The following is a 16,618-nucleotide window of genomic DNA, read 5'->3' on the forward strand; positions in this document are numbered from 1 at the left end:
CCCAGAAATCATCCTGAAAATCAGCACGATCTTCTCGCGCTCAGGTCATTCCCCCCTTCTGCTAGCAGGTCGTTTGATTCGGGTCCAATTGGACAATGCAACAGCTGTGGCCTATGTCAATCGGCAGGGAGGTACTAGCAGCAAGACAGCTTATCTCGAGGTCCTCAGGATCTTCACCTGGGCCTAATCGACGGGGGTCCGTGTTTTTCAGCGTTACACATACCGGGAGTAGAGAACTGGGTGGCGGACCTTCTAAGTCGCCAAGGCCTGGCCGCCGGAGAGTGGTTTCTCCACCCAGAAGTGTTCCCACACATCTGCACTCACTGGAGTACACCAGACGTGGATCTAATGGCCTCAAGGTTGAACGCAAAGGTAACCGCGTTCTTACCCAGGCCACGTGATCCATAGTCCATTGGCGCGGATGCTCTAGTCTCCTGAAGTAGTTTCCGTCTACCTTAAATATTTTTCGCCTCTGCCCCTGCTGCCGCAAGTAATCAGGAAGATAAAGGCAGAAAGAGTCCCGGTGATACTAATAGCACCGGACTAGCCCAGGTGCGCCTGGTATGCTGACTTAGTACAATTGCTCATGGCGCCTCGTAAGCATCCCAGACCTGCTGACCCAAGGACCCATTTCCCATCAGAACTCCAGAGCCCTGAAGCTGACGGCCTGGCCATTGAGACCTGGACTTTAACAAGAGCGAGATTCTCTCCTGCGGTCATCTCCACCATGTACAGTGCCCGAAAGCCGGCCTTCATCCCGTATTTACCACCGTACGTGGAAAACTTTCTTTTCCCAGTGCAGGGAATCTAATGTCCAACCTATGCCTCTGGCGATCCCCGGAATTCTTGATTTATTTTTTTTTGCAGTCAGGTTGCAAAAGGGGTTGGCCCTCAGCTCCTTTAAGGGGCAGGTTTCATCTCTCTCGATATTCTATCAATACCGCCTAGCTTGCAATCCGCAAGTCAAGACTTTCCTCAAGGGTGTTTCCCATCTAGTTTCCCTGTATAAACGGTCGCTGGACCCATGGGACCTCAATCTCGTTTTGGACGGTATCCAGAGGTCCCCTTTTGAACCTCTTAAGGAATCTTCTCTTGCTCTTCTCTCCTGGAAGGTTACATGCTTAGTGGCGATTACGTCCATCTGACAAGTTTCGGAACTGGCAGCACTCTCTTGCCGCGAACCCTTTCTGATCTTTTATCAGGACAAGGTGGTTCTACGCCCCCTTCCGGATTTTCTTCTGAATGTTACTTCCCCGTTTCATATGAACGAGGACATAGTTCTGCCTTCCTTTTGTCCACACCCAGTCTATAGGGTGGAAATGGTTCTATATTCGCTAGACCTTGTGAGGGCTCTCGGATATTACGTACCCAGGACAGCCACTTTAGGAACATAGACTCCTTGTTCGTCATTCTTGAAAGGCCTAAGAAAGGAGAGGCAGCTTCATAGGCAACGCTGGCTCGCTGCATTCGTGCTGCGTTCCAGGAGGTCTACCGCTTGCAACTCAAGCCCACTCCTAGTGGGCTGCGGACTCATTCCACGCGAGCAGTTGGCGCCTCTTGGGCCATTAGGCATCAGGCTTCAGTGGAACAGAGGTGTAAGGTTGCGACCTGGTCTTGCCTACATACTGTTTCAAAGCATTACTGAGTCCATACCCAGGCTTCGGCTGAGGCGAACCTAGGTAGGAAAATTTTGCAAACGATAGTGGAGTACCTATCTCAGTAGGCGCTCCTGGCTATCTGGGACTGGTTCCTAGTCCTTGGGTTGCTTTGTTTATTCTTTACCCACCCATGGACTGCTTTAGGACGTCCCATGGTCCTGTGTCCCTCAATGAGGCGTCAGAGAAAAACGGATTTTTGTGTGCTCACCGTAAAATCGTTCATTGGGGGGACACAGCACCCTCCCTTTTGCCCTTTTGGGCCTTAGCTTTTTTCTCTCTCAGTACTTTTTTGTTATGAGTATTCACTCACGTTTTTTTGTTACTTCTTCTCCTACTGGTTGTGTACTAAAACTGAAGTAGCCTGGCTGGGCCAGGGGGTGTATACTGCAGGGGAGGAGCTAACATCTTTGCATCTACTTAGTGTCCTCCTATGGATAAGCAGCATAAGACCCATGGTCCTGTGTCCCCCAATGATGGCTAAGAGAAAACGATTTTACGCTGAGTACACAAAAATCTGTTTTTTGCTTTTCTCAGTGAAAGAAGACAGGCCGGACGTGCGGGATCTTCTGTCTGACCTGCAGGACATCAGCGACAGCGAGCGGAAAACAAGCTCTGCAGAGTCGTCCTCAGGTAATGGATTGTGTTTTTTCTGCATCTTATTATTGATGTCCAGCGGTTGACACGGGACCCTCATTCTTCGAATCAGTGGGAATCCCGGTGGTTGGGTAATAAACTTTATTGGGACAACCACTGTACTCATACTTAATATTACAGCTGATTTGTTTTCTATGTTTTGTACCTCATTATTACACATAAACATCAACAGATTAAAGCGATTGTCAGCACAGAATGACTGTTCAAACCAAGTGCAGACACTCAGTGCGTCAAGGCGGGGCGTAATATTTAAGTACACTGTTCCACTTGCTTATTCTCCCTTTTCTCTCCACCCTTCTTTGGCTCTATAAAGCCAGAGCAGTCAATCAAAGAGGAGAGGGTGGAGATTAAGGGAAAACAAGCAGGTGGGGTTGCAGTGAAATGTTTGGCCCCGCCATGACGCACCGAGCGCCTGTACTTGGTTTGAACAGTCATTCTATGCTGACAGTCCCTTTAAAATTTTTCCAGTTAAATTGTCACTGCTTTCAGTCAATGCTATAGCATACAATTGCATAATCTGTGTAGGGGCGCTGCCCCTAACTTAGTCGAAAATGTTGGCGTGATCATACTACTAATGTAATGTGTGTTAGTAACATATTAGCTGAACTAGTGTGCCACCAGTATAAGTGGTTTGTTTTTCTGTAACGCTATTCTCATTGGTAACTTATAGGGGATCTTCATTGGAAGCAAGTTATCACCTATCCATGGGATAAGTGATAACTTATTGATTAGTAGGGGTCTGCACAATTTTATCCCCGTCGGGGCACTTCTATCCCTGTAAGAATTGAGTGGAAAAAGCCTAGGTTGTCATTTAGCATCCCAAAAGGGAATGATCGGTACAGAGGAGCAGAATGTGCACTGCCGCTCGATTCTAGCGGGGATTAAAATTTAGCATTCTGCCTATAGGGATCGGTCCCAGCAGTCAGACCTCCATGATCATTAAGTTATCGCCTATCCTTAGGATAGGGGATAACGCATTTTCTCTGACGCCTCATTGGGGGACACAGGACCATGGGAGGGCTCCCAGGGCTAATGAGATCACAGGCTTTATTCCCACCGCTGCGTGCTGGCTGGAGGGAGGGGGAGTCCCTCGCTGATTACAGGAGGCCCGCAGAGACAATCTACCGATCATGGGGGAGGGTTCCCAGGCTCATGAACTCAGTCTTTATTCCCACTAGCTGTGTGCTGGCTGGAGGGAGGGGGGAGTTCCTTTCCCGCTGTTTTCTTTGTCGCTCCATTGGGAGACCCAGACAATTGGGTGTATAGCTTCTGCCTCCGGAGGCCACACAAAGTATTACACTTTAAAAAGTGTAACCCCTCCCCTCTGCTATACACCCTCCCGTGCATCACGGGCTCATCAGTTTTTATGCTTTGTGTTGAAGGAGGCACACATGCACACAATGCTCCACATTTTAGTCAGCAGCAGCTGCTGATTATATCGGATGGAAGAAAAGAGGGCCCCTAACAGGGCCCCCGGCATGCTCCCTTCTCACCCCACTCAGGTCGGCGGTGTTGTTAAGGTTGAGGTACCCATTGCGGGTACACAGGCAGGAGCCACATGTCGTTTTCCTTCCCCATCCCTTAGGGGCTCTGGGGAAGTGGGATCCTAACCGGTCATCCAGCCACTGGGACCGGGCTCCCTCCGCAGCCCCTGGGGGAATCTGCTGGACAGGAGACGGAGTATCGTCAGGGACATGGCCCTGCATCTACAGGTACTCTGTGTCCCCGTTGGGACGGCGCATGAAGCACCTTGGCCTCAGACGCAGCTGCGACTGCGGTGTGGATTTTTTGTCTGGGACTACCGCGCCGACCGTGCCTGTTTGTCGGCCGCGGTTTATACTTTAGTCCCCGGCTTTTGCGGCCTAGTGTGTTAAACTCCCGCCCCTGAGCCTGCCAGTCAGGGAGAAAGGCGGGACGGTCGGTATGATGCCGACAGTGAGGGCTGGAGCACACTTCGCTGTCCTCCGCCCCCCTCACTGATCTCTATGGGCCACCAGGTTCCCGCACTTTTGCGGTTCCGCCCACGGCTCTCTCCTCCCCTCAGAACGCCGGCAGCCATTGTTATAATTCTGCCGATGGAGGATCTCAGAATCTGCTCCACTGCTCTGGGAGAGGGGGATCCTAACCGGTCGCCATGCACTGGGACCGGGCTCCATCCGCAGCCCCTGGGGGATTCTGACGGACAGGAGACTGGACATCATCAGGGACAGAGCCCTGCATCATAAGGTACTCTGTGTCCCCTGAGGGACGGTGCATGCAGCATCTGTGTTACAAATGCCGCAGCGGTTGCTAAGTGGTTTGTGAGACTGGGACTACCGCGCCGACCGCGCCATGTTTGCCGGCCGCGTTTTTAAATTTAGTCCCCGGCTCTTGCGGCCTAGTACCATATACTCCCGTTCTCAGGCCTGCCAGTCAGGGGTAACGACGGGACGGCCGACTGGACGTCGGCAGGGAGGGCTGGAGCATACGTTGGTATCCTCCTTCCCCCTCACTGAGCACTGCGGGGCACCAGTTTTCAGGTGCTGACCCCCCTTGGTGCCGCAGTGTATATATATATGTTTATTTATATGGTATATGATCTCACTGTTCGGCAGCATTATTTGTTTTTGGCTGTATGCCCTCACTGAATACTCTGCGGACGACATGCTGTTGTCTGCTCTTAAAGAGTAAGGGTGCCAAGGCACTGGCTTATTTTACAACCTGTACCTCTTGTGCGGCTATATTACAGGCAGGTTCCACATACCCTCATTGTGTACAATGCTTGGCCCCGAGGGCACTCACTCAGCCGGAGCCTCCGGCACTGGGGGGACCCTCGGCCAGGTGGTACCGCCGGTTTCCACTGCACAGATGACAGGGACAGAGTTTGCATGTTGGAATCAGCAAATCTCTGAGTAGCTTTCACATTCCAGGACTCAGTCTATGGACAGAGGGTCTGCTAAGATACTGGAAGCCTTGCAGTCCAGACCGATAACACAGGGCCAGGGAGCTGTGAGTTCATCGCTCCCGGGCCCCTCTGGGTCGGTACAACAAGGGGCTCCTGGGGTAACACCCAGATCCCACGGTGAGAACTCCGTCACGGACCGCGGCCTCTGATAGGCTAAGCGGGCCCGCTGGGAACCTTCCCCGACTTCATCAGGAGTGCGTGTTTCGATCACTCTAACTCCAGAGGGGCCGTCCAGAAGCACAGAACTTTACGGACAAGCGCTTACTAAGCGCCTTATTGACACGCGTTACCCTTTCCTCCCTGACGTTGTTAAGGGTTGGGCTCAGTGTCACAGGGTGGATTCTCCAGTCTCTAAGCAGGCGGCTAGATCCGTAGTATTAGTGGCAGATGCCATCTCTCACGAATGCCACTGACAGGCAAATAAAGATTATGATGAAATCCATCTATGAAGCCATAGTCGCATCTTTTGCTCCAGCCTTCGCAGCCGTGAGGGCACTCCAAGCTATCTCAACTTCTCTGGCTGAGATTATTGCGGTTGCACATACCTCTGCCCCGCAGGTTGTGTCCTTCACTTCTCAGGCGTAGGTTTTTTCGTTCTACGCCATGAACGCCGTTCCTGGACTCTGCGAGCCGTACAGCGGTAGCATCCACCAATTCGGTGGCAGTCTGCAGGGCCATGTGGCTACGTGAATGGAAGGCAGGCTCTGCTTCCAAGAAGTTCTTAACCGGTTTGCCATTTTCTGGCGACCGTTTGTTTGGCGAGCAATTGGATGAAGTTACTAGACAGTCCAAGGGAAAGGTATCGTCCTTGCCCCAGTCCAAGGGTTTCGGTCATTTCGGTCCTCAGCAAAGTTCCGTTCCTCCACGTCCAACAGGTCAGAGGAGGGCTAGAGGAACTCCTCTGCATGGCGGTCTAAGTCACAAGGCGGCTTCCTCATGACTTCGGCCTCACCAAGACCGCGTCCTCGGTCGGTGGCAGGCTCTCCCGCTTTTGCGACGCCTGGTGGCCACATGTCCAAGACCGATGGGTGAGAGACATTCTGTCTCAAGGTTACAGGATAGAGCTCTGCTCTCGTCCTCCGACTAGTTTCTTCAAAACATCTCCGCCCCCCGAGCGAGCCGATGCACTTTTTCAGGCGGTGAACACTCTGAAGCCTCGATGTCACAAGGAGACTTCCTAGCATCAATTGACATCAAGGATGCTTATCTCCATGTGCCGATCGCACCCGAGCTTCAACGCTTTCTGCGTTTCGCCATCAGGGACGAACACTTCAGTTCGTGGCACTGCCATTCGGCCTGGCGACAGCCCCACGGATCTTCACCAAGGTCATGGTAGCAGTGGTGGCGGTCCTACAGGGCCACTCGGTGATCACTTACCTAGACGATCTTCTAGTCAAGACACCCTCCTGGGTGGCATGTCAACTCAACCTGACCATTGCTCTGGAGACCCTCCAGGGGTTCGGGTGGATCATCAAATTTCCAAGGTCAAAACTGACACCGACCCAATCACTGACTTGCCTCGGGATGGAGTTTCATACTCTCTCAGCGATAGTGAAGCTTCCGCTGCATAGTCAGCGTTCACTACAGACAGGGGTGCAATCTCTCCTTCGGGCCCAGTCACCCCTTGAGGCGCCTCATGCAATTTCTTTCCACTTCCTGGGCGGAGGGAAAATCCTTCCGGCCCCCAGCTGAGGCTGTGGTCACGACGGACGCGAGTCTGTCAGGGTGGGGAGCGGTCTTCCTCCACCACTCGGCTCAGGGAACCTGGACTCCGACAGAGTCCTCCCTTCAGATCAATGTTCTGGAGATAAGGGCAGTGGATCTAGCCCTAAAGGTGTTCCAGCAGTGGCTGGAGAGCAGGCAGATCCGAATTCAGTCGGACAACGCCACGACGGTTGCGTACATCAACCACCAGGGCGGCACACGCGCAGTCGTCAAGCCTTCCGAGCAGTTCGGCGGATTCGGCTGTGGGCGGAAGCCACAGCCTCCACCATCTCCGCAGTTCACATCCCGGGCGTAGAAAACTGGGAAGCAGATTTTCTCAGTCGCCAGGGCATGGACGCAGGGGAATGGTCTCTTCACCCGGACGTGTTTCTAGAGATCTGTTGCCGCCGGGGAACGCCGGACGTCGATCTAATGGCGTCTCGGCACAACAACAAAGTCCCGGCATTCATGGCGTGGTCCAAGGATCACAGAGCTCTGGCGGCAGACGCGCTAGTTCACGACTGGTCGCAGTTTTGACTGCCTTATGTTTTTCCTCCTCTGGCACTACTGCCCAGAGTGTTACACAAGATCAGGTCAGACTGTCGCCGCGCCATCCTCGTCGCTCCAGACTGGCCGAGGTGATCGTGGTACCCGGATCTGTGGCACCTCACGGTGGGTCAACCGTGGACACTCCCAGACCGACCAGACTTGCTGCCTCAAGGGCCATATTTCCTTCGGAATTCTGCGGCTCTAAACCTGACTGTGTGGCCATTGAGTCCTGGCTCCTAGCGTCATCAGGGATATCTCCAGATGTCATTGCCACCATGAGACAGGCCAGGAAACCAACGTCCGCCAAGATCTATCACAGGACTTGGAGGATCTTCTTATCCTGGTGCTCTGATCAGGGTTTTACTCCCTGGCCGTTTGCCTTGCCCACTTTTCTTTCTTTCCTTCAATCCGGAATGGACAAGGGCTTGTTTCTCGGCTCTCTCAAGGGACAAGTATCGGCGCTTTCCGGTCCCACCTCACAAGCGTCTGTTAACACCCTCGGATCTTAACAGGGTGCTGACGACTCTTCAGAAGCCACTTTTCGAGCCGATGCGGGATCTCTCTATCTCGCCTTTCGCAAAGGGTGGCCTTCCTAGTGGCAGTCACATCACTCAGAAGAGTGTCTCAGCTAGCAGCGCTGTCATGCAAAGCCCCCTTCCTGGTGTTTCACCAGGATAGGGTGGTTCTACGTCCGGTCCGGACTTTCTCCCTAAGGTATCCCCGTTTCATCTCAATCAGGATATCGTCTTTGGGTCCGCATCCAGTTCACCAATGTGAAAAGGATTTGCATTTATTAGATCTGGTGAGAGCACTCCGGCTCTACATTTCTCGCACGGCGCCCCTGCGCCGGTCTGATGCGCTCTTGTCCTTATCGCGGGCCAGAGTAAGGGATTTCAGGTTTTCAAGTCAACCTTGGCTCGGTGGATCAAGGAACCGATTCTTGAAGCCTACCGTTCTTTTAGGCTTCCGATTCCTGCAGGGCTGAAGGCCCATTCTACCAGAGCCGTCAGGGTCCTGGGCATTGCGACACCAGGCTACGGCTCGGCAGGTGTGTCAGGCGGCTACCTGGTCGAGTCTGCACACTTTCACGAAACACTATCAGGTGCATGCCGATGATTCGGCAGACGCCAGCCTAGGTAGGCGACTCCTTCAGGCGGCAGTTGCCCACCTGTAAGAGGGGGCCGTTTTTCGGCTCTTTTTTATCGAGGTATTCTTTTACCCACCCAGGGATTGCTTTTGGACATCCCAATTGTCTGGGTCTCCCAATGGAGCGACAAAGAAGAAGGGAATTTTGTTTACTTACCGTAAATTCCTTTTCTTCTAGCTCCTATTGGGAGACCCAGCACCCGCCCCTATTCCCTTCGGGCTGTTGTTCTTTTGTGTACACATGTTGTTCATGTTGAATTGTTCTTTTGGTTCATGGTTTCAGTTCTCCGAACATCCTTCGGATTGAATTTACCTTAGACCAATTTATAAGTTTCCTCCTTCCTGCTTTGGCACCAAAACTGAGGAGCCCGTGATGCACGGGAGGGTGTATAGCAGAGGGGAGGGGTTACACTTTTTAAAGTGTAATACTTTGTGTGGCCTCCGGAGGCAGAAGCTATACACCCAATTGTCTGGGTCTCCCAATAGGAGCTAGAAGAAAAGGAATTTACGGTAAGTAAACAAAATTCCCTTCTTTCACTACTTACAACTGACTTCTTCTCTGCGCTAAAAAAGCCCTGGGAGCCCTCCCATGGTCCTGTGTCCCCCAATGATGGCTAAGAGAAAACGATTTTACGGTGAGTACACAAAAATCCGTTTTTTACTGTACAACCTTTTTTTTTTTTCAAAACAATTTTTATTGATTTTACAAACTTATTTCAATATCGTATCAAAAGTAGTATGATTTACAAAAGACAAGATTGCAGCTGTCGATAAGTATCATTGGAAGGGGTAGAATCCCCTCTCTATCTCCAATCCCGCTTCAGATTGCATTGACAAATAATGAATCAGAGTTAAAAAATCCAAACATAACATAAATGAAACAAACCCCTGAACCCCTGTGCCATTCTCTAATAGTTCTAGTGCCAATGTCATGTCTTGATGACGTCATATTGTCTCGCCTTTGTCCCTCACCTGGGTCCCTGCTAATTAGTCCTCAGCTTTCCCAGACTATCCTGGATTTCATTTATGAGGTACCACTCCGTATGTCTGAAGGGTGCCACTAAATGGCTTATGTCCTCCTGTTTGTAATGAACTTCTATAAATGTTTTCCACCTCCTAAAAAACTTGGTTGTCAAATTATCCTTGTCCCTTTCTGCTTCTAATTTCTCCAGCCTCAAAAGGTTGTGCAGTTCACTGATGACTTCCCCTATGGCTGGGGCCTCCTCCTGTATCCAGTGCCTTAGGATGCATCTTTTAGCTATCATGGCTATGTCATGTATTATTACAAATGTTTTTTTGTCCTGAGCGTTCAATCCCCCTCTAACTCCACCCTCCAAAAAGTGGAAGATCCACACCATTAGTTCTAGTTTGCAGGAAATTTTCCATGTTGTTTGAACTAACGCTCTGACTTGGTTCCAAAACCTCTTTATTGGACTGCATTCCCACAAACCGTGCAGCATGTCTGTTTTTTCTTTGTGGCACTTAGGACACCGTGCCACTCTGCCCGGTATGTTGAAGCCCAAAACCGCCCTGTGTAATATCCTAAATTGGGCGTCCCTCCAGCTCTCGTTAGTGACTTGTTTCCTCATCTGAACCCATCCTTTCAGTATGACCTCCACTACTTCCTGTCCTTTCAGTTGTTTTTCCCATGCTAGAAGTGTTCGACTATCTTCCCTGGATATTAGCACACCTCTAAATGTTTGGTATATTCGGGAAACATTTACATTTGTTACGCTACATCCCATGAGCTCATCAATCATGCTCTTGTTCAATTCCCTTCCAATCTCACCAAGCTCTTTCAGTACTCCATGTTTCAATTGTTCGTACTGCATAATGTGGAGGCCGTTGAGATTGTACTTATCAAGCACCTCCCGACCTGTCATCCATCTTCTCTCTTCCACATTCATGACATCTATCAGACTCCTAATGCCTCTCTCTTTCCATTTGAGGAATAATTTATTCTCTCTCCCCTGGGGAAAGTTTGGTGACGCCCAAGGATTTAGGTATTTTGATACCTTCCAGGAGAGTCCCAATTTCCGTCTAACCAATCTCCAGGCCAACATGGTGTCTCGAAATATAACCGAGTTTCTTATATGACCTTCAACCTTAGACATTGGGGAGTGTAAAATGGACGTCAGGTCCCATGGTTCTGCATACTTGAGTTCCGTTCCATAATCTGAGTGCCTGCTCGTTCCTCTCAGCCAGTCAATCACATGTCTCATAATGCATACAATGTTATACCCTCTGACATCCGGGAAATTTATCCCACCCTCCTCCACTGACTTCATCAGCGTGCGCAGCTTTATTCTGGGTTTCCTTCCCCTCCAAACAAAGTCTGCACACGCTGAATTAAGTCTGTTGACGTCTTTCAGTGTTATCAATAGCGGGATCGTCTGAAAGGGGTACAACAGCCTAGGGAAGCTCATCATTTTTATGAGGTGACATCGTGCCAATAGTGGCAGGGGCAGCCCCTTCCAGCCCCTCAACTGGTTAATGATTTTTCTAATCAATGGACCATAATTCAATTTATAAATTAATTCCGTCGTCCTCCCTATATGCACTCCCAGGTACTTTACTGATGAGTGCGCTATAGGGATCCCATTCACATGACCCTCACTTGGGTTTCCCACAGTTGGTCCTTTGCCTCCGCTCAGGAATAAGAGCTCGCATTTTTTTTTGTTTAACTTAAAGCCTGAAAAGGCACCAAATTTTCCAATCATATCAAGTGTCCAGGGTAGGTCCGCAACAGGGTCCCCCATATACAAAATCACGTCATCGGCGAACAGCGCTAACTTCATCTCTTTTCCCCTTATTTTGATCCCTTTAAAACTATTGTGACCCTGCAGCACTCTTGATAGGGGTTCTATTACAAGGTTAAAAAGTAGGGGGGATAGCGGGCATCCCTGTCTCGTCCCTTTCATCAGGGGGAACACGTCAGACAAAAATCCCGGTGTGTGGATCCTTGCTCCCGAGTTGGCATACAAATTGTTAATGTAAAGTCTCATCCTACCCACTATCCCTGCGGCCTCCATCACCTTGTCCAACCAGTTCCAGTTAACATTGTCGAACGCTTTCTCAGCATCAAGCGTGACTAAAGCAGGGCTTGCCTTTCCCTCTGTACGCCCCAGTCTAACCGCATCAACCACTAAAATCGTCTTTCTAATATTGGTCACTGCATTTCTTCCTTTTATAAACCCTACCTGGTGTTCTGAAATTAATCTAGGTAAGACTGCTGCCAATCTGTCAGCCATGATTTTAGACATTATTTTTAAGTCCTGGTTGATGAGCGAAATGGGTCTATAACTCGAGGGGTCGTCCAGGTCCTTGGCTCCCTTAGGAATTAATTTAATGTACGCTATATTTGCATTTTTAGGGATTTCTGCTCCTCCCAGTATCGCATTAAAGACTGAGGTTAAATCCGGCGAAATCTGGTCCTTGAGGGCTTTATAAAATTCACTATTAAAACCATCGGGCCCTGGCGCCTTGTTAGTGCTAAGTTCCCCAATTGTTCTTGAGACCTCCTCCTCCGTGATGTTTGTATTTAGGGCCTCCCTTTCCTCCTCCGTTAAGCTAGGTAGTTGGGCTTGTCGTAGCCACTCCGATTCGTCAGTCATGTCATTCTGTCCTGGCCCGTACAACTTTCTATAATATTCTCCCAGCACCTTGTTAATTTCTTTAGGATCCGAAGTCATCCCCCCCCATCCTTCGTTTTCAATGAAGAGATTACTGCCATTTTTCTGTTGCCTCTTTCTAGATTTGCCAACATCCTCCCCGCCTTGTTACCAAATCTATGAAGATCTGCCTCTTTATGTGACCAAAATAGTTGCTCCTTTTTTTTTGCCCACTCGTCAAAATCTCTCTTGGTTGCCAGCCACCTCTCCCTTGCCCTGCTAGACCTGTCTGACAGATAATTAGTATACGCTAGACGTACTGCCTCACTGTGTAAGTTGTAATTCGCATTCGTCTTCCGTTTGACCATGGCAGCATACCCCATCAAGCGTCCTCTCAAGACCGCCTTTGCAGTTTCCCAGAACAAAATCGGGGTCACCCTGTGATCCTTGTTATCCTCTGAGAACTCCTCCCACCATTCTTTTATTATCCTGCGAAAATTGTCCTGTCTAAGGAGAAACGTCGGGAATCTCCAAATAATATCTGATCCCCTTTTGAATTTTTCTCTAAGGTCCACTCTCACCGGGCTGTGGTCTGAGATTACCATATTCTCAATCATACAGTTTTGCACACCATTCGCAAGTTCCATAGATAACCAGATCTGGTCTATGCGAGACCAACTGTTGTGCGGGTGAGAGAAGTGCGTATACTCTCTATCGTGCGGGTGAGTTAGTCTCCAGATGTCTTTTAGGCCTACATCCTCCAGTGATACATCTCTGTGATTTGTTCCCTTATCCCCGGATCCTGGCTCCCCCTCTCCCTTGCTTCTATCCTCCACCGAGTCTGGCACTACATTGAAGTCCCCCGCCACTATGATGTTAGGCTCCTTGTCCAAGAGAATTATGGCTTTTATGGTGTCGTGAAACTGATTCTGCTTCGAGTTTGGGCCATAAATATTATATATGCTGAGTGTCCCCGCTGGGCTATTAATTATTATGTGCTGCCATCTTCCCTGGTCATCCTCTTCCTGAGCCACTATTTCATGTCTAAGTTGCTTGTTTATCAAAATCATTGTGCCCGCCTTCCTTCCTTGCGCCGCTGCCCCATATACTGAGCCCACCCAGTATTTTTTCATGCGAAAGAAATCTTCCTTCCCCAAGTGAGTTTCTTGTAATAGAGCAATGTCTGTTTTTAATCTTTTCAAGTGTCTTAGTACCATTGCTCGTTTGTTAGGTGATCTTAGGCCCTTAACATTCCATGTCGTTAGTTGCACCATGTTTGTCTGGGTAATTTGCTCTTATCAATACCACCCCCCAGGTCCCCAGCTGTAGGAGAGACACGACTATCATTATATCCTTCACACGTGGTTTCCCCAGAATGGCATTTCTTTTCCCCAACTTGTGTGTAAACTCTTAAACAACATATGCAAAGTATAAATCCTACAACAGTATAACAAGTTGTCCATTTGGTGGGACTTTCGGCACTTTTTGCCATGCTAGTGGCTTCCCTTTTTCCTGGCCAAAATATGAGTCTCCCTAGTCCCCCCCCAATAGACAGATTCAGAGCTCTATCCCCCGCGTAAAACATAACGATCTGAAGTAATATACAGAGATTAAAACATTATGTTATAAGTGGTAGGACCTTAAAGAGAGTTCATCTACTGGGTTAGTCCTAGTTTCGTGGGACCTTCCTGCCGACCCATTCGTGCCCACTGTATTTGGACCTGCAAAGCAATCCACAAAGAGAGAAGAACAACGGAGCAGAGACAAAGAGATAAAAGAGCCCAGCATAGAAATAGATAAAGGATATCATAGCCAAGAAGCACGAGAGGGGAAGAAACAGCGCAGAGGAGAAGAGAAGAAAGAAGCGAGGAGTAGTATTGGAAAAAAGGCAAGAGAGGTAGAACCGGGGAGGGCATAGAGAGAGAGAGGGGGGAAGCACCGAGGGGGGAAAAGAGGGGAAGGGAGAAAGAGAAAAGAAGGGAGAACACACCAGAGACAAATTAGGGGAGAGAAGGGAGGAGGTAGGGAAGAAAAGAGAGAGGGAGAGGAAGAAGAGAGGGGGAGAGGAGAAAAAGGAAAGAGAAAAGAAAAAAAAAAAAAGGGGGAGGAGGGGGGGGAGAGTAGGTGACTTGTTCAGTCTCCCCTCCGTGCCCTTCACGCTGGCTCGTCCCCCTCGGCTCGGCCACCTTCCTCACTCAGGGGGGCAGATCGATAAGGGCCAGTAGAGATCAGTTCAAGAGTCATCTTGTGTCTTGGTGTCTTTCAAGAACGCTGCTCCCTGGGTCCCATCCCTGGGCTAAACTGCTGGGCTGGACTGCATCTCCCCTCTCCACTGGCCTCAGGTTGTGTTTGCCTTCCTCGTTGTCCACCCTCTCCTCTCGAACCCGTTGGGGAACCTTTTCTGAAGTTTTCTCCTCCACTGGATCTCCTCTCCTGCCCCTCCGTCCGGTTCCCTTTATGTTCTGACATGAGAATATTTTCCGCCTCCTTGTGGTCTTTATAGTATGAGAACGAACCATTGGAGTTCCTGACCTTCAGCACTGCCGGGTAGAGTAGTTGGCATTTTATTCTTTTATTGTACAGAAATGTGCACAGTTTACTGAAGTCCTTCCTCCGTTTGGACACATCAACGGAATAATCCCCAAAGATCAGCAGTCTATTTCCTTGGTATTGTAAAGGTCGCTTTCGTTCTCTAAAGGCTTTCAGAATTTCCTCTTTGTGCTTGTAGTCAAGGTATTTGACTATCACCTGTCTGGCTCTTGTGGGCGGTTTATTGCTTGAATTTTGCCCTTCTCCCTCCTTCGCCTCTTGCTGCCTCAATGGTCCCACTCTGTGGGCTCTCTCCACTCTAAATTTCGCCTTTATGCCCAGCGCCTGTGGTAGTTCCGCCTCACAAATATTGTCCAGCTGTCCCAGTGTTACCGATTCTGGCAGCCCCACAATGCGAAGATTGTTTCGTCTCGATCTGTTTTCTAGGTCCTCTGCCTTGTCTCTCAGGTAATCATTAGATTTTACAAGAGTTGCTATCTGTGCTTGCATGGTCAAGATTGTCTCCTCAGAGTTAGAGATTCTTTGCTCTGCTTCTGTGAGTCTCTTTGAATGATCAGCCAATTGCTTCTGCATGGCGGCTAGTGAAGTTTGTACGGCTACCTCAATAGCTATTTTTATGTCTTTGGACAAGTGAGATGCTACTTCTACTGCCAGTTTTTTGTAATCCATATGGAACTCTTGCACTTGCTTGTTTTGGTCAGCAGATGGAGCTGCTTTCTTAGATCTTCTTATTTGCATTGAGTCTCTGCCTCCCTCAGATGTCTTGTAAAATTGAGATGTCATTGGATCCTGCTGTTGTTTTTTTTTTCCTCCTTTACAGGGGGTGCCTGAGGTTGATCTCCTCCTGTATTGCGGCTGTCTCCCTCTGGGCCCTCTACTTCGCTGGGTTTCGTTTTCCTCCAGCCCTCCTGTTCCTCCATAGCTCCCCTCCATAACGCCAGCGTCCTCCTCTCCAGTCTCTCCCCCCACCTCCCCCTCATCCTCCCACTGCGAGCTGCCCTCCTCCGACCCCTGCAGCCACCTGTCTCCAGCTCCACAGTCCTCTGCCTCTGCAGCCGTGTCCTCTGCTAATCCCTCGCTCCTACCCGGCTCCATCGCGTCTCTTCCCCGCACCTCTGGCTCCGCCCCCGGCCCGCTCATCGGCGCCATGTTCCTCTCCTCCATTCCCCTCATGTCCGCAGCGTCGCCGCCTCTCCCGGGCCCTTCACCGCCGCTGGCGCTCCTCAGCAGGTATCTGTCCATAGCTGCAGATCTCCGCTTTCAGGCTGGGTCCCTCCCGTCCCGGACTCCGATGCGGGGGGGCTGCTGTCTGACTGCTTTTCTCGGGGGGGGGGCAGGAGCTTCTCCTTTATGCCTCCACCGCGGCCAGGACCGGAACCGGAAGTCTGTACAACCTTTTTTAAGCCTTAACCATTTTCTATAATATGATTTTAGCTGGTTCTGTATCAGCGGAGGAAGAGGAGACAAGCTCCGAGGAGTCAGAGGAAGGTGAGGAAGAGGAAGATGATGATGAGGAGGAAGAGGAAGACACTGCAAGCAACTCAGACGCTGCATCAGAGCAGACTGCAGGTAGTAATATTGCTGCTGTAATCGCTCTACACTTATGGCACATCTTCATATGGTTCCAATAATCTTCCTAGTTATGTGCAGGGAAGAAAATTGTCTATTTTGAAAAATAATTTCTTACTAATGAAGAGGGATTATAAATTTTCTGTGTTAACAATGCTCTCTATGTACAAGTTTGCTTTGCTAAAGAAATTGACACATTCATCATTAATATTGTCTATTATTCTGATTCTTTT

The 16,618-nt window shown here is 49.8% G+C and overlaps 1 protein-coding gene across 3 annotated transcripts in view; it reads left to right on the forward strand.

Annotated features, from left to right (window-relative positions):
* The window catches only part of LOC142256258 (cyclin-dependent kinase 11B-like), a 157,407-nt gene that overhangs the window by 97,965 nt on the left and 42,824 nt on the right, over window positions 1-16,618 (forward strand). For 2 of the 3 annotated variants that reach the window (XM_075327837.1, XM_075327839.1), the window contains 2 exons: window positions 2,193-2,288; window positions 16,251-16,385. In XM_075327837.1, coding sequence (XP_075183952.1) covers window positions 2,193-2,288; window positions 16,251-16,385 — 231 coding nt within the window. The remainder of the gene's footprint in view (window positions 1-2,192; window positions 2,289-16,250; window positions 16,386-16,618) is intronic. The other variant, XM_075327838.1, reaches the window with a different exon arrangement.

The sequence above is a fragment of the Anomaloglossus baeobatrachus genome, chromosome 11 (genome assembly GCF_048569485.1).
Source record: "Anomaloglossus baeobatrachus isolate aAnoBae1 chromosome 11, aAnoBae1.hap1, whole genome shotgun sequence".
Classification (NCBI taxonomy): Eukaryota; Metazoa; Chordata; class Amphibia; order Anura; family Aromobatidae; genus Anomaloglossus; species Anomaloglossus baeobatrachus.